The following is an 18408-nucleotide window of genomic DNA, read 5'->3' on the forward strand; positions in this document are numbered from 1 at the left end:
AAACATCATTAATTGTTATTTTATTGCATTGAATTCAGTAGCTAAAATAAAATATTCCTAACATACATAGGTGATGGAATCGTAAAAGGCAGCAAAATGAGATATAAATATATAAATAGATGAATGACTGACACCTCCTCCATTACACACACCTTTAACCTAAAAGCACTCAAAGAAACGCTACACTCAGTCCGAGCTGATGCCTCAGGCGGGTGGTGTTGTGGTGTAAGTTGGAGGAGAATAATAATGGGGAATTGATTGAGCCCATTGGCAGCGGCTGGCTAGTGACTGACAGTATCTCTCTCCCCTCAGAGTCACAGCAGGCGTCGGGTTCAGGAACCAGTCAGCTAAAGCCACTGGACAGCATCCTGCGATGGCTTGACCTGCTGACTGCTTTGCTGCTTACAGTTCCTCACCAGTCGCAGGTCCACAGAGAGAGAGAGATAGAGAAATATTATCTTTACACATGAATTCATTAACAAGTGGAAGGAATAAAATAAAAAAAAAAGCAGTCCATGTTAGACGACTTTTGATTCGGCATAGCATCACAAAGCAGCAATTTTTTCAAGAACAGATGTCAATTTTTTTTACAATCAAATGATATGAAATGAAAGAGGTAAATATGCAGCAATATGACCCATCAGGGTTTCTGGTTAACCGTGTGTCCTAGTAACTGCTTTTAGCCCTTTGACTGGTGCAAGAAACATTCAGATCAGTCTTAGTGCATTGCTGGTTTCAGGACGTTTGATTATCCTCGATTGCTTTTATTTCATTTGATTCCCTTGTTTTAATCTGTTCTATCTAAAAACAGACTCTCACTCATCGACTCAAGTGCTTCTATTCACAGTACCCATAAAAAAAACACAGATTATTGCATACTATGCTGATGGCACACAGACCTTGGCTCAGGCGTATGTTCTGTACTGGGACATGAAACAGAAATGTGTGCGTTACCTCTGGAACCCGTTTTTAACTTTTCCAGTTACTTTCCAGAAAACCTCTCTCATCGCCACCCAAAGTTCAACATATTCAAAAATTAATCCCACTTCTCCCACTCAGACACAGACAAACATTACATTACATTCATTACTTCAGTGTCTCTGAATGTGATCTGATTTGTGTGACCCATTTAGGGTGTGCAATATTGCTGAAAAGCTCTCTTGGAAGACATGCCGTCATCAAACTGTTACCTTAGGTGATCTCTGAAACGAGCAAAGTGCACAGTCCGTCTCTCCTCCAATCTCTTTAAGAGGGAACCCTGCATTCTCACGACAAACTCAGTGGTGGGAAGGGAAATAAAAAAGGACAATAATTTTTGGTTTCTGGATACACTTGTGGACACATTTCCAAACAAACAGGTAAAGCTAAATGACACAAAGTTGAATGGACAACGGGGTTTAAACAAATACTTATAACAAATCACAGCGTGTGGTTATAATACTATACATAGAACAATTGATATTTTCATGAGGTGCTATATATACCTATCAATAGGTTTTGGATTTTATTACTATATTCAAAGATGGAATGTCCTGTAGAAAATGTTCCATAATTGTCCATTATCCTCCCAGATCCATTCGCTCTGATTAAAAATGAAACCACTGATCTCCAATCTGGTTAGAAAAACACACCCTCCTACTAGAAAATTCCACAAAGTAGTGGCTGAACCAACACCAAGAAGAAGATGGTCTCCCTTTTATGATCAGGCGTAAAAGGAGGGTGTGTCTGAACCTCACAAGTTAGACGGAAGTTTGGACTGTTTCTGTTCGGCCTCTGACATTGCAGAGGGAGATCTAGTGTAGGGAGAATGACCGCTGATGGGAAGGTTCTGAGGTTCTGACCCTGAATGTGTCCGACTGATGGGAGTGGCTTGCCCTGGGATTTGGCTGTAAGGTTTACTGACGGCCATGGGAGAGGAGAAGGGACTTGACGCCCCCAGCGCCGCCTCTGAGAAGCCGCTCATGGCCAAAGGCCTGTCCTGGTGTATGGAGCTGTGAGAGCCTGAGATTGTCTTTATTTCCTGGGTAAAGAGGTCTGCCGAGTACTGGGCCCTCTCTGTGGGGGAACACGCCACCCTTGCAGGGCATGAGGTCTGAGGGAGATGAGGGCTGTGGGAGCCCGCGATGCTGGGGAGCTCACTGTGGTAAACTGTCCTCCCGGTTGCAGGGCTCTGTATGTTGGGACTCTGGATGGGAGGCGTGTAGCAGGGTGAAGCATCAGCAGAGCCATACTGGGCAAGGGAGGCGAGGGCCGAGTGCTCAGGGAGAACCTGGGGGAGAAAAACAGACTGGAGACCTGCAAGGCTGTGCTGAGCTAGGGAGGCTGCGGCCCCGGCCCCGGCCGTGGCTGCAGACCCAGGCTGAGTAAATCCGGTTGAGCACCGCGTGCTGGTGATGAAAGGAAACTGCGGGAGGGTCAGACCACTAGTTATCCTCCCTGCTTTATCATGACTGTACCCCATCTGCTGCATGCTGCCGTGAGAGGGCGGCTGCAGCTGGCTTAGGATAGGGCTGACCGAGCTGCAGATCAGAGGGTTTAAGGTGGAGGCAGAGGGGGCTGGGAATCTGCCTACTAGCCTCCCTGCTGCCCCCTGTTGGAGTAAACCTATGGGGAGTGGCGGGGTGGTCATAGCACCATGGAAAGGCTGAGAGTGGAGCTGGGCAGAGCAGGTGTATGAGACAGTGGTCTGGCCGATTGGGTAGACTGGGGTCATGTTGGAGTGGGGAGGATGGGGAAAGGGCTGGTGGGAGGCCAGAGGGGTCAGAGGCTGCAGGCTGCTGGTAAAGATGGGTTGGGACATCATGGTGGGTGACACATGAGAAGGAGCCCTGAGGGACGCCAATGTGGGAGTCTCAACCCCAGGTCTGAACTTCATAGGGCTGGCAGGAGAGACAGGCCCTGAGCCACAGCTGCTGGAGGTGTTGGCTCCAGCATAGAACCTCTTTGAATGGCTGATGGGGTCCTTCAGGGAGCCAGAGCCCATTCCCAAAGCGTGATGGAAGAGTATGGGGGGCAGCTGGGCCTGGTGGGCCAGGGCCAGAGCCAGCGGGGTGGTGGCAGCAGCAGCCTGAAGTGGGGCCTGAACCAGCGGGGCCCAGATGACCGGGGTGGGAGACGGGGGTGCAGGGAGGTTCAGGCTAGTCTGGATCAGCTGTGTGCACTGGGCCATGTCACGGTCATGCTGCACTATTCTTTGGATGATCTCGCTTTCTTGGAAGTTCAGAGTACCAGAGCTTTGGTGATGCTGGACTTTATTCTGGAGAACAGAATTCCTTTTCCCTGTTGAAGAAAACTCAAATGAATATACTGCTGTTTTCATTTTTTTCATTTATGAGAAACGTGTCATATTTTAGGACTAATCATAACAGAAAAGATGAAAAAGGAGAAAAACAGAAAATGTTTCTGCATTAACTATTCCCTCTCTCTCCCTCTCTCTCCCTCTCTCTCTCTCTCTCTCTCCCTCTGTCTCTCTCCCTATGAACACTGCAGGGATGTTGTTTTAACACAACACTTTGTCACACAAGTGTTCCAAATCATTACAGTCTGCTTGAGGAGCCAAATATGGGAGTTAGAATAAACCATTTAATAATAAACAATATTTAATTCTTGTTTTTTTATTCAGTTAAATCAGAGGAGCATCCTAAATGCATATATTATTTGATGACCTGATATATTTCTTTTATGTATGGATTTGTTTGCATAATTAAAGTTCCAATGCATGTTTAAAAAAAAAATCATCTAATGATTCATTCATTTGTCTTTAACTTGAATTCACAGCCCCAATAACCACCGTCACCGTCAAGTTTTCTACAATTAACAGAAAAATCTTTGCTCAGGTTAGGCCAGAAATAAAATGAAAACAAAGATGGAGCGAAACAAAACAACAAAAACATATATAAAAAAAAACTCACCGATGCGGTCCAGGCGGTCGAGGGCTACAGTCTCAAACGCCCTCCTCATCATGGGATACTCCTCCAGCACCTCGTTGAAGTTGTCCACAGACAGAGAGTACAGCCGACAGTAGTTATCCGCTCGCACGCTGGCCGTCCTCCTGCCGCGGGTCAGCAGGCAGATCTCTGCAAAGAGAGGGGGGAAAAAACATTCAATTATCTCTGTGAGACAGTTTTTTGAGATGACCTTTCCTGCTGAGAACACATCAGCGATTCACCTCAGATATATATCTTAATTTAGTAATTAATATGAAGAGTGGTACACTTATTTTCAAGTATTGAGATACATTACAAGCACATTTCTATCTTTTCATATCCATTCATAAAAGAAAGGGTAAAAGAGTATTATTAGTTTGAGACCATCAAACATGAAAAGGCTGGTGCCTCTGAGCTCCACAGATGGAGCACTTAATGCAATTCCTGCAGCTTACAGTTTGTCCTGACCTCATCTGTCGTGCCAGATCAGGAAAATAAAATAATGCGCCATTAAAAAAAAAAAAAAGTAGACATATTTTTCAGGACAGACATATTGAGGATATGCAAATGAAACACAGACTCACACGCTCTCGCGCTTCCCTCTCCTGTTTACCGATTTTAGCTATTTATTTCACATGACAGCATGGGATTTCAGATATCATTATTAAACCAAACACGACTTCATTATTTTATTTGAACTTGCTCAGTAGTTTAAAGCCAAATAGATATATAAACCACTCTGTTGTTATATCAGAAATGTTTTCTTTAGAAAAACATACATTTTTACAAATAGACTACATTTTTTGTATATAACAAAATGTAGGCAGCTTTTAAATTAAATAAAAAGCAGTAAAGTAAAAATGTGTTTTGGTGAATGATACTTAACTTTGCTACAAAGCCAGATTACAACAACAGCTTCCTGGGACCATATCAGGGGCAGTGACAAATGGTGAGTTGGATTTCAGTTTTAAATATTTTGTTAACAAAGGGAAAACCTAACAAATGGAATCAAAGATCACAAAGCTTTGCTCCTCTTAGTCCTGCTCCCTTTTAAGGAGATGATGGGGACAATTTTTCCCAGCCGTAATAGTCGGGGAAGTTAATCTGCTGAGTGCCGGAGCAAAATAAATCAAAACAATCATACAATCACCGCTCCTTCACATACATCCAAGCTGACTTACAGCCAGCTACAGAAACACATTAGCATGTAGCACACACACACACACACTCACACACTCACACACTCACACACTCACACACTCACACACTCACACACTCACACAGGGCTGTTTGCAGACATTACCTCCAAAATAGGAGCCGTCAGAGAGCTTGGTGTCTTTGCTGCTCTTGGTCAGCACACTGACGACTCCGTGCTGGATGAAGTACATCTTCTTGCCGATGGTTCCCTCTCTGATGATGTAGTCGCCGGGCTGAAAGACCTCGAAGCGCAGCTTGGTCAGCATGGAGGTGACAAAGTTTGGATCAGCGTTGGCGAACAGAGGCATGGAGGCCACAAGCTTACGACAGTTAAAGTTAATGATCTCCTGCAGGAAAAACACACAAGAGGAAAAAAAGTTTGATATTATAACTACCTGTAAATAAAGTCCGTCACATCCCCCATGTCACGGCATGTTAATGCATGTGTACATTTCAATCATGATAAAAGCAGGACGGTTAACAGCTTAGTGCTCAGTTAATGAGGTTCTCTGCCTGCATACAGTCTCCGGCCATTACTAATCAGATTACATGACTATTAACAATAATGTACAAAGTAAGAGGGCCATATTAGATTACGCAAATAATTAACTGTAAAGCGCTTAGAGGAAGGATGTTCACTTATTTACAGCTCGATGCAAAGGACCGCAAATCTTTGAAACAAAAATGTATTTAAGGTTTTTAAACATTTGCTCAATGGTTTATAAAGAAAGCAAGCTGATGTAAGCACATTGTCAAGATGTTATTTTCCCACCGTATTGAACAGAGAGATCTTCTTTTTAAAAAGAGCTGAATTTATGAGAACATTATTTTTAAACAGCAGCCTCCCTTCCTGGATTATCTAGAATGTAAGAGGTTAGAAGTTCACCTGTGTCTCTCATTGATTCATTTATTTAGTTGTCTTAGTTATTATTGTTTAATTTCATTTAATTTGGATGATTTGACTGTAGTGTGTCCATTGTATTATCATTTATGTTTCCTACAGTACTGTATTTTTCTTTGTATACATATGTCTGTAAATTTGCTCCAATTTGAAGAAATAAAATAAAATACAGCAGTTTCTCTTGAAAGATTCTTCACAGTGAGAATTATAGATGGGGACAAAAAGTCAATAAACACGTGCATATATCATAGTGTGTTATAAACCACCTTGTTATTTTTTACAAAGTGCTTATGGATGTTTCACAGGCAGCAACTTTTACTTGTGATAGAAGTCAGCTTCATGATGACTCAGCACTTTTATCATTAAGACAAGAACAAAAGAAGATGACTTTTGACCTCTCTCAGTGGCTCATTCAGCTCCTCCAGGATGCTCTCCTCATCAAACATCTTGCCCTGGTATCGATGCTCGTAGTAGTCATGGATCCTCTGACGCATGTCAGCGGGGAGTTTGTGGAAGGACATGTACTGCTCCACCTGTTTATACTGTAACGACGACACAATAAATAGATGAAAATACTAACAGAAACACATGGAACTGTAACTATAACCGCACTAGTGACTGAGACAAAATGCAAAGTCATGTGACAATGAATATATTAAACTGATTGATGTGTTGGATTAGCTGTGCACTATAATGTGTCTCATTATGTTAACTGTCAGACCATCTGTGAATCCTGCCCACAGAGCAATGCTGCGCCTCCGTCCCATCTGACAAATACAGCGGCTCTACGCAGGCTGCAGCTAATAACATTAACTACTGTGTCCTTCAGCCTGTACTCCACCAGCACGGCACATATGAGCAGAGTGTGTGTGTGCTCAATCTATGTATGTTTTATCCCACTGGAGGACATCTCACTCAAATGTCTTTCTATTTTCTGTGTTAAAATATATATAAATAAATAACACTTGTGCATTAACATGCAATAAAGTGCTGTTGTCTGTGTTAGTCTGACCATTAAAAGGCAGGTAGATAAAGTTTGTATACTGATGTTGTGGACTAGAAGTATGAAGCGCAATTAAACTCATATTATTGTAGTTAATACTCCAGTCCATGCAATGGCTACTCTCCAACACTGACTTCAGCTCTCTTAAAGAAAAACCTTTTTTTCTTTCAGACATCCGCAGACCAAACACCCACCTTCTCCTGGTACTGCCTCCTGGAGGAGTCCAGAGACTGAATGAGGGCAGTCGCATGCCCCACAAACATGGCGAAGCAGGTAGCGCCCACGATCATGCTGAGGATGGTGAGCCACACGTCAGCCATGCCGATGGGGGGGTACAGGCCGTACCCGATGCACAGCATGTGACTCATGGCCTTGAACAGGGCGTAGGAGTACTGCTGACCCCAAGTGTCGTTCTGTGAGGGATGAGGAGGAAAGAGAAAGTTTAGAGAAGAATAATATTCCCCCTTAATGCTGCAGACAAACCTGAGTGAGTCAGAGTTTAAGAGCAAGGCCACACTGACTTGCATTACTGATCTAATATAAAGCAACCAGTATGTGTTCTTCAATCTATATGAAGAGTAACAGTACATAAAGATAATCTATTCATACTAGAATAAGATTAGCCCTGCAATCTAAGAGTATCTGCATTGTAGGCAAGTCTGCCAGATATTTTCTCACTTCATTTATTAAACGATTCAGTCTTAGAGTTGCTAAGAGTTATGAAGAGGGTATGAGACAAAGAAAGTTCAAATCCTCAGTTCATCATAATGGGAGGCTTAAACAAAGGGAAAGTTATGCAAGTTAAGCCCCTGTTCGGTTTGCTTCTATTTTGGTAACCCCTGTGGATGAACTATTTCCTCTTTTGTATTTTTCCCTGTACATGTGTGAGTAGTGTTACTCTTTTGTCCTGCTGTCTTTTAGCAGTAAAACCTCTCACTCCATGAGAAACTCGGCTGCGGAAAATGTCGACAATGGCTGCTTTGGCACGGTACTGTAACTCACGTCATGTGACACATATTCTGCCGCTGTGGTTAGTATTAAAGTATTAAAAATCATTATATAAAATGATCAATCTTGTCGCTGATTGTCTTGTTTGCTTTAATAGATCACGTAGAGGCGTCAGTATTAATTCAGTCCCTTACACACACGTTTAAAAACATCTCACAGGAGCCTTTAATTATTTTTATGTAATATACTATTACTTAGTCATTTCTAATGTGGGCTACTTTTCTATAACACTAAATATTGATGTCTTTAAAAAAAATAAATGTATTATTGTTTGATGTTTTTGTTATTGAGAGTATAACATTCAAAAACTCAGACAGGGGTTTTATGAGGACAGTGTGGTCACATTAGATCAAACTATAAATTCTGATTGGTTCAAAGAAGTTTGTTTGTGACATCATCTTTTTCCTGGGACCCGCCCACCAAACACAGTGAAAGAGCTTGGAACAGAAAAAAAAAAAGATAATCTCTTATCTTTATACAACCCAAACAGTTCCAGATGTTTTAGAAAGTGTGTGCATGTCCCTGTCACTGATCTGATGGTTCTGGAAAAAATAGACTTTAAGGGCCTTTAAGAGGACCACATTTGGGGTGCTATGTGACTCATAAATCATTCACTTACCACCATCTTGTTTCTAGTGACCCAGCAGTCAGCAGGGAAATCCTGCAGCATGGGAACCAGGAACTGCAGACAGCCATCCCAGTGACACAGCAGCAGCATCATACCGATCAGGTTCATGATGCGCACCATTGCACTGGCCAGGTCATAGGTCATATGGAAAACCTGTGACACATTATGAGCATTAATCAAACAACAAAGCATGCATCTCACAGTGAAGGACTCTATAAAGTACCAATTCTCTCTCATGCGATCAGAGGATTTGCAACCTACAGGAGGTGGTGTGCGGACCTATGGAAACCTGGATCATATATTAGACTATACTGTTCCTAATCTTTTAACCAGAGGCTGGTTCTGTGTTGCGTAACAATCTGACATTAATGGCATGTCAGGAATGTAGGGGGAATTATAAAATAAGATAATGCAGGAAAATATCTGTTGTTGAGTAAATTGATTGAGCGTGCGTGAGCTGCAGAGCCGAACCAGCAAATAAACTCTGCAGCTTTAAGAATATGGACAATGGACCTACTGTAAGTTTTTTTATGAGAAGTAGTTAAACATTAAGGAAAAAAATCTATTAATGCAAAATAAATCTTAATTTATGAAGCACTTAATTCAGAAAAAGATCGAGAAAGGGGCTCCAGCTTTGTTTATACTTTTTGTTCAATGATTTGTCAAAAAACTGAAAGACACACCTTTCACATGTTCTCAGAGCAAAGTCCTGCTTCAAATACATAGATTGACCATTTACTGTTGCACAGTACATTAAATATTACATTTGAAAGTCCAGAATTTGAGAATTCTGGGCCTTTTAAAGAAAATAATGAATAAAACAATGATCAAAACAGCTGACAATTTTTTTTCCTGTCGCGTTCTTTGGAAAGTAACAGGCTAAGTGCTACAGCTCTATTAGCTAGAGAGCTTAAACAGAGATCCAAACAGCTTGTCCCTGCAGGATCTACCTCTTCCCACTGATGGATGTAGCGAATAAGTCTGGACAGGCGCAGCAGCCGAAGCAGACTGAGGATCTTGGTGAAACGGACAATCCTCAGAGCTCGGGCCGTCTTGTAAAAGTCTGAGTCGATGCGGGTCTCTACGATGAGAAAGATGTAGTCCACAGGTATGGAGGAGATGAAATCCACTACAAACCAGCTCTTCAGGTACTTGATCTTGATCTGCTGCGGGTCCAGGATGATCTCTGTGTTGTCCTCCTTGACAATGCCCGTGCGGAAGTTCAGGACCAGGTCCATGAGGAAGAAAGTATCCGAGACCACGTTGAAGACGATCCAGGGCGGTGTGTGCTCGTCCTTGAAGAAGGTGATGCCCACAGGGATGATGATGAGATTTCCCACCATCAGCAGCAGCATGGTCAGATCCCAGTAGAACCTGAAACACACCGCCACAAAAACATCACTCATACTGTACACCACAGCAGGCCCCAAAAAAAAATGTAGTTAACACTTCATCGTCATCCTCACACAGGAACTTAGAGATGGAGACTGGAACAGTCAGACCTTTGTAGTTGTTTCCCAAAACCCCTAAGAGACCACAGCTCTCCATCAGCATTTTCACAATAAATTGTTCTGTATTTATAAGGCAAAAATTAATTTTTATGTGGTCCTAAGTAAGCCATTTGAGTCCTTGCATTGGGCTATTGGAATTAAAAGTATTGGAGTATTTGTCAGCATTTTTGTTGATAATACAGACAAATAATAAATCATCAAATCAAGATAATGATCTTCAGTTTCATCAACGCTGAAAATATTTAATAACTGCCACCCCAGTAAGACTTTTAATTTTCAGTACTTTGGATTTCTAAAGAAAACTAGTGGAGCAAGTCAAAGTAATTCAGACATAAATTATGAATATACAGTATTTATATTAACAACAGTTGCCGTTCATAAAAGGGAAGGTTTCTTTCTACATATTTAGTATGCGCTTCAATTTAAAGCGATTCTGGACTTGCATGAACTCCAAATAGAAATGAACCTGTGTGCAACGTGCAGCCTCACACAGTGACTCTAATGCCATCAGATTTATGTTAAAGCAAGCAAAATCACTGCAAACAAACTGCCTGAGCACAAACACTAACAAAGCGTTGAATCTAGGCAGGAATAATACGTCTCTAATTCAGTTCAATACTGGGCTTGTGGCCACAGGGACACAGAGGAAAATGGGTTATTGAAATTCATCTGAAAGGCTCAAGAGGAAGTATTGACAACTAACCAAATCCTCAAGTGTCAGCAGCACTGAGTTCAATTGCATCTATAACTGCATGAATATCGTGGATGCTGCTTTTAGTTGTTTACAGAAAAGACTATACAAAATATATCTATTTCATTCCAAGGCTGCCTGTACATGTTTGGCAAATTATAGCCAACACTTATAAATGAAAAAATAGCAATCTTGTCCAAGAGATAATTAATATATACTCTCTAGTTTTGCAGAAAGCTTTGCAATAAATGTGTTTGTACAAGAAGGGGGAATTAAAGAGCCCTTTACGCATAACAGAAAATATACAGTGATGCACAGCTCAGCCACAGATAACCGACAAATATATGGAGAATGTTTGTTAACCAACCACCATCCTCAGTGTGTGTGCGTGTGTGTGTGTGCATTCAAATTACTGCATGTCCGATTCATTTCAGGAGACTAATTAACCAGTGATCGATCCAGCAGGAGCCTGACACACCTGCAAGACCTGCACAAAGTTGAAGTGGGGAGGTGGTGGTGGTGGGGGGGTTACATATGAGGGTGCATGCATCACACCACTTAAAGGATACTTGTGGCATGTGAGGCCGCATACAGTCACCACACAGTATGAGCCCAGCACTTGTGACAAACCGAGATGATCCTATACCATTTTGTCCTTTAGAAGATCTAAATCTCATAGCTAGATTTGCATATTGACCAATACATGGCGCCCTGCTGATACAAGTACGATTCAAATCTGAGTAAATTGTTGGTGGGAAAACGATGAACGCTGACCTTTTGCCAGCTCTAAATGACATCACACATTGCATTAGCACTGTGATACTCTTGTTTGTTACGGTAACATGATCATTTCATTGAAATCAGTAGACTTTAGGAGGGATAATAAATGATTGCATGGGACCACATTGACTTGAGTACTCCATGACACCAAGTAAGCTTTGATAAATTCATGACTGAGGAGAAAGAAGTGTGTTTGACTGAATGTCTGATGAAGTCATTGGATGCTGTAATCAAAATCCATAAAGAAGCACTGTGTTCCCGACCATGCTGGGACATTTTCTGGGCTCAAGCAGGACAAGGAAAAAGTAGAAAGGCTTTAGACATGTAATCAGGGTACATAACAGCTTACAAACGCAGATTTCCGCAAAGTCTGACCTGAACTAGTTATTTACACCAAACCTTCACAGAAGAACATTATTATAAGAGGTAACCTGTGAGGGCAGGGTGACCATTTGTTTTAATCAGCTTTCTGTTGTTCTCTGCCAAACAAAGCATTTGCATTGCCTGTTGTCTCTTTGGTGACACACTGGTCCTAATTGCACTTCCCCTCTCTGGCTAAATCCACTGTTATCTCCTGGGAATCCATGTCATCTCCAGAAGTCAGCTCCCATCAGCCAGATGTTGAGTAGTTAGCATTACTGCTCTGCTCACGTCACCGTGCTGCAGAATGCTGGAACAGCTGGACCATGATAAAAAAAAATAAAAAAAGGTCTGCAGGGGACAGCAGTAATGCACTGTCCCCTGCAGACCATCCGTTTGTCTCATCAGCTGACAGCGCACGCAGCATTCAACCCACAAAAGATCAGACAACTTGTGGGTGTAATCTGACGTTGCCATGAACATAAAGCAGACTGCTGTGAGAGTTTCTGGACCCCGACTGGTCCACAGAGGAATGTTGCACTATTTGGGTCAGAGTGCAACTACGTTAAAAGAGCATGAGAGCACAAAGAGAGAGGAGTTACAGGCAAAGTGAACACAAAAAGGCTTAAAATGGTGAAAGGAGCTTAGATCAATCAGGACAGCTGAAAAAGGGATCACATTTGTACTAGAGATACTTATCTCTTGCTGCCAGCGCGCAGCTGAAGCACAACAGCCTGCATGCAGCTCAGTGGCTTAACACACACCTGTACTGTGGCTCAGGCCCACCAGCAATCATATTAACCATATTTATGCAGCGTGCCAGTTCGGCATCCACACAAAGCTTTAATAAAAGACAGCAGTTGCGGGTGGAATAAACAACAGAGGGACTGTGTTTGTAAAAGACACAAGGAGAGGATGCAAGGGTTGCAGAGCCGATGGAACAGCAGTCATGGAAACACACAGTGTGTCGGCACACATGTGGTACAAATCTCCGGGAGGGGAGTTGACTGTTTGCTGGATTAAGATGGGATTCAACAATGTCCCATGAGCCAAAAAAACACCCCAAAAACTCTTTAAAGTGCAAAGGTTTCCACCTGGTTTTTGAAATAAGATCTGCAGGATTAAAAGTTCACCTTGGGCGGTCCACTCAGGGCACAAAAACCTGTCTCATATACTCAAAAGTGTGACCCAAACCAGCATGAAGTAATGACACCTTGGAGTCAACAGCTGGGCGCCCTGATTCCTCACATCATTTTATTGAAATCTCCCTTTCTGTCTCTCTCTCTCTCACACACTGTTTGGTGGTGTGTCCCCTCCCTGTCCACACCATCTCTGCTCCATTAGACTAATTGTACTGTAATAATCTGCACTGATGTGTGCTTCTAATATCTTGAATGGTCATGTTACCCTATTTTGATTACCCCATTTCCAAGCCCCTGCTGCACTCTCTGTAATCCAGTGCCCTGGCTAAATGATAAAAAAAAGTGTAATTCAGATGAGTGGAAAAAAACTGCAGTGACACACATTGGCGTACAACTGGCCGATGAAAATATGATGACAGTGAGCCTCAAGGTTAAATGTCATGAAAAAGGCTTGATGGTGGTGATGCACAAAACGCTGGTTTTGTATGCAGCATGCAATGAAACATAGAGTGTGCATGCATGACTGCCTGCTATATTAGGAATGTTGTGCACAATTCAATTTATAGGTGGATAAAGCTGTGCAGAAATCCGGCTGCTTAGATTATTATGAAGCCCATTCTTGTGTAAATGAACTTGTATGCATGCACAGTTCTCTCTATAAGGCAAACAAGAGAGCGTCTTACTGTATATGTTGAAGAATTCAGCTGTCTTTGTGCTTATAAGAAGATTTTCTGTCAGCTAACTCCTTGACATACATTAAATGCTTCCTTGTAAGAAAGGCCTGTACAGTAAGAGTGTTTAAGTCTGTAGAAAAAGATCATTTTCAGAAATGAAGCCATTTATCTATTCAAGGTGTGCATGGATTACTGAGGCACATTCAGATTATGATATTCTGCACGGGCTCACACTCCTGATTATCATCTTATATTATCATCACTGATCAAAGAAAAAAACAAAGCACTGCCATATAGAGGATTAGCTATGTGCGCATCTGTGGAATTAAGTTTGCAGTGACCTTATTGTAGTCTTTATAGTTACACTTTATGTATAATTAAAATTTTGTTTTTTTCTAAAAAAATATCAAGGAATAATACATTTTGTCAGGGTTAAGACTCCTCTGCTTGTAAAAAAAAAAAAAAATGTTTTTGCGCACATTTACCTAAAATCACTGTACGGGTGGATTATCCAGAAACCAGCAGACTTTACTCGCTCCCTCTCATGCTCCACGGCCCTCTCACTTCCCAACATCCGCAGGGAGAACTTGTTGACTCCCGGTTGGAGCATCGCCCCGAACTGCCGGTGCATGAAGCCGGCTTGGTACAACCGCTCGTCCTCGGGTATGATCTGCTCGGTCCCCTCCAACTTGATGAAACTTGACTGGTCAAACGCAGACGCTTGCCCGGATGCACCGCTCAGACCCCCGGCTCCCCGCTGCTGGGGCCCGGGGCCGTGCTCACCGGGGAAACTCTCACTTATTCCGGCGTCAGCCTCGGGGATGAGGCGCCGCTGCTCCGCTGGATCTGACCCGGGAGCATGCCGCCCTGTGATGGAGGAGATGCTGCCCCTGAATAAGCGACAGTCGCCGTTCAAGTTGGTCTTCACAATCACCTCCCTTTCCCTGCCCAGGTCTTCGCTCCTGGCCTCTTCAATGCTCCTACAGCTGCTCGCAGGCGACGCGGAGGACAAATGTTTTAACCGAATACTTTTCCTCTTAGTGTCCTTGTCGCCGTTGTCTCCTTCGTCCATCATAAAGGGTTTTTGCCCAATGTTTTGCGGCAAGCTGTAGAGCCGTTTGCGCATGGATGACTGGAATCTTTCCATTGTGAAGAAGCAGAAGAGACGCGCTCTAAGGGTAGCCCGAACAAACAGAGGGATGAATCATGAATCTAACACACTTGGGGTGCTGCTGGAGGCAAAACAGTGACGGCGCATCCGCAGGACAGGTTGTATCTTCTTTGACACTTGGGACGTGCCTCTCTTTCCCGGTTCAACCATTGAAATGCGTCAACAATCCAAGGATCATTTCAGAACGGTGAATTGGAAACGCATGTAAAAGCAGGTATCCCCACAGCGTGCAGACGAGAGCGCATCGGGATGCAGCATGCTGAGCGGCGGACGTGCCGGAGTGGGAGAAGAACGCTGCTGCTGCTGCAGCTGCTGCTGCTGCTGCTGATGCTGCTGCTGCTGCTGAGCTTCTCAATGACAAAGCATCATCTCCACCTCCCCAAAATATCAGAGCTCTCTGTCAGTGCAAGGTGGTGACACACACGGACGCAGCCGGCTGCTGCATTCAAAGAGCGCTGACATCACGGATCCATCAGTTCCCCCCCCTCCACCCCCCTGCCCCCCCCCCCCCCCTCCACTTTCTAATAACGTGAATATCGATGGAGCTAATCTATCGGGTTGCCATAGGAGCCAGAAAGGCACACGCGCTCACCCCGCCCCGTCAGGACACGCGGAGAGGATGATTCAAGGATGCGAGCCAGCCTTGGAGTTGACAGTCAACTAGTTGGGAGAAAAATGCGATGAAGGCACAGAGCCTAATCTCTGTGTCGACAGGCCTGGAGAAGAAGAAGAAACAATATTGTGACAGAGTCTGCCAGCCAATTTATGACGACACCTTCAAAACAAACCGACAAACACTTTCTGTCAAAGCTTTTATTTGCACGCTGTGTTTGATCTGTATGTATTCAACATGTCTTATCGATTATAACTGGTATGTTTCGTTCTTCGATATTATAATGTCTCACAGCAGCGACAAACCATTATTCATGAAAGTGAAAATTAAATGTCCATTCTGATGTTTTAAATAATGTAAAATTCGTAAACTGTCCTCCGAAAGATCGTACTGAGGAGTGCAGTAAAGTTATAGGGTTAAGAAGAGGTGTGCCAAATGGCTATTGATTCATATTCTTAACACGTAGGAATTATGATAGAGATATACGTTTATATCATTTTAAAACGAAGCATAACAAAATGTAAACCAGGAAGGAGACGTCTATTTTCTGATTCTGTTTCTTCTATCAGAGCCAACAGGCTACATCCACATCTTAAACCAGCTGTTGAATTTACATTTCATGAGCACTGCAGAGCATTATGCTCAACACTGTCCTAGTTCATGACGATTTGTTTGAACATCACTAACATCAATGTGTTATAACCTATTAGCCGTCTATTTTTTCAGTTGTGACTAATTCAAATCAAATCACATTATTCACAGAGGGGCTGTTTGTTTAGGCATTTACACAATGCAGAACATATAGACGTAAAAATATATGCTGCAGATATTTCCCAGTTCCTTCTATCAAGGCAGATGCTTTAACACTCTCGCCGGCGCTGTGTTTCATTTTTATTTCCGCAAGAAGACATTTTCAGTCTTGTAAAGTGATGGAACACCTCTCTGACACAGACCAACAATCATTTGGTGAGCTTGTTGACAGCTGCTGGTGTCACTACTGATGTATGGTTTCATACAAACCGCACTGATGTGCTTCAGACTGTATAGGAATTTCATCATGCCATTGGAAAGGTTTCTTCAGCTGAAACATTTTAACCAATAATCCAAAGAATCTAAATGAATATGAGTAGTCTGCCATGAGACTGACTTCCTTTTTTTTTTTCGACTGTTATATTAATATTTTTATTGTCCCAGGTCACATTAAAGACAATAGACGTTTCAGCTTCAGGTTTGACGTTTTAAAATGCTTCTTGTTTTTTTTGTCTCTTCCTGCAGATCGACCTGTTGTTTTCATTACTGCAGCTCATGTTTATTAGAATTTCACAATCTGAGCTTTATTCAGTTCACTTCAGTCATCACTCATGTTTGCAGGCAGCGATACCTTGTAGTCGAGTTTTCTAATTGTTCCTCGCTGTATCCCCTTTGAGACATACTGTACGTGTGGGTTTGCAGAATAAACTCCAAGCGTTATAGCACATGTCTAAAAACGCTTTGTAAAGCAATAAATGATCGCTCAATGTAAAAAGAAATGCATATGACCTTCAAGCCTACAAAATCTTCACAGATCATACGCAGTCGTCATTGCTAATATTGTAGACATGAATATGTTTCCTATGTTTAGTTCTTAAAGCCCACATCATACGTGTACAATAGGTTGTCAATAGGCAAGGCAGGCAACTGCTTGGGGCCCCAGACCGGTCCGGGGGCCCCTGAGGACTGAACATTTCTAACCAAAGCTGTGGCCCAAAATGTGCAAATTTTGCAATGACAGTAGGAAACCTCCCTAAGTTGCCCTGCTACGCGTTGCACGCATTATTGCTGTGAAAATCAAAGTCTGTCAATGAAAGTCATTTTTTATGATGATGTAGAGGAACTATCCGTTTATAGCAGAAAAAAAATGAAACAGGCAGACATGATGGTGATGAACGCTGGTTGGACGGCCCCCCCCCCCCCCAAATGATTTTTGCCTATAGGGCCCCAACAGACTCTAGAATCGCCAATGAGGTTAAGGGTAGCTAACAGGTTATTCAATGTTTTTCAACTCATAAGTTGGCTCGTGTACCTCCTCATCCATCAGGAAGCTTTGACATGAAAACACTTGCTCAGATCCACAAGATTTAAACCTGGAGAATAAGACACAACAACCCACCCTGAGCGTGACGTCAAGGCAACATGGCCACTGTCGGAATATGGTCTATGTTAGTTTAATTCCTTTAAATTAGAACCAGGTTGCAAATTACTGAAACACTCTTGTAATTTACAGGTACACAAAATACGAATAAGACACTCGTGCATATAACTAAATGAATAGAAAATCCATGTGGTGGAAAAAAAAAAAAAAAAGCATATCCATGTCACTTCTTGAGCTCCATACTTTGGCACTTCTGTGTTTCAGTTTTTTACATAATTAGCTCCCGACTTCTTTGAACAGCTCTTTTGTAACTATAGTTCTCAGAACTGCTGTTATCAGATTATTTTCTCTTCAGGCTGTAAATGAACAAACGTTTGCTTTTCAGGTTGTTTTTATCTGATCGTCCTTTCCAGATGGTGAAAGAGCCACACGATGCTTCTGTTTTCTTTTGTTCTGACAGTTTCGGGACCTTTGCTCATAAAGTGAAGCGATAAAAATCAATGTTAGTTTGTCCTTGATGCTCTGACGTTTTATGTCCATCATCATGTTAAATGTGGAGGCTGTAAGTCACTGAAAATGTCAATAGATGGTGCTGTTCTCCACAAGCTTCACCCCCCCAGCGCTCCATGAAGCAGCTTGTTTATTTTCAGCTACTGCACAAGTCAACGTGTG

The 18408-nt window shown here is 42.6% G+C and overlaps 1 protein-coding gene across 1 annotated transcript; it reads right to left on the minus strand.

The window, feature by feature from the left end:
- Nucleotides 1-3: 3 nt before the first annotated feature.
- LOC110004000 (potassium/sodium hyperpolarization-activated cyclic nucleotide-gated channel 3-like) lies at nucleotides 4-18287 on the minus strand. The gene is made up of 8 exons (XM_020659551.3): nucleotides 14307-18287; nucleotides 9614-10037; nucleotides 8655-8816; nucleotides 7222-7440; nucleotides 6420-6566; nucleotides 5230-5470; nucleotides 3912-4076; nucleotides 4-3279 (listed from the first exon to the last, which is right to left on the minus strand). Exons 1-8 carry the CDS (start codon nucleotides 14966-14968, stop codon nucleotides 1733-1735), a joined length of 3567 nt encoding a protein of 1188 aa, XP_020515207.2. The 5' UTR covers nucleotides 14969-18287; the 3' UTR covers nucleotides 4-1732.
- Nucleotides 18288-18408: the final 121 nt, after the last annotated feature.

Source organism: Labrus bergylta, chromosome 7 (genome assembly GCF_963930695.1).
Source record: "Labrus bergylta chromosome 7, fLabBer1.1, whole genome shotgun sequence".
Classification (NCBI taxonomy): domain Eukaryota; kingdom Metazoa; phylum Chordata; class Actinopteri; order Labriformes; family Labridae; genus Labrus; species Labrus bergylta.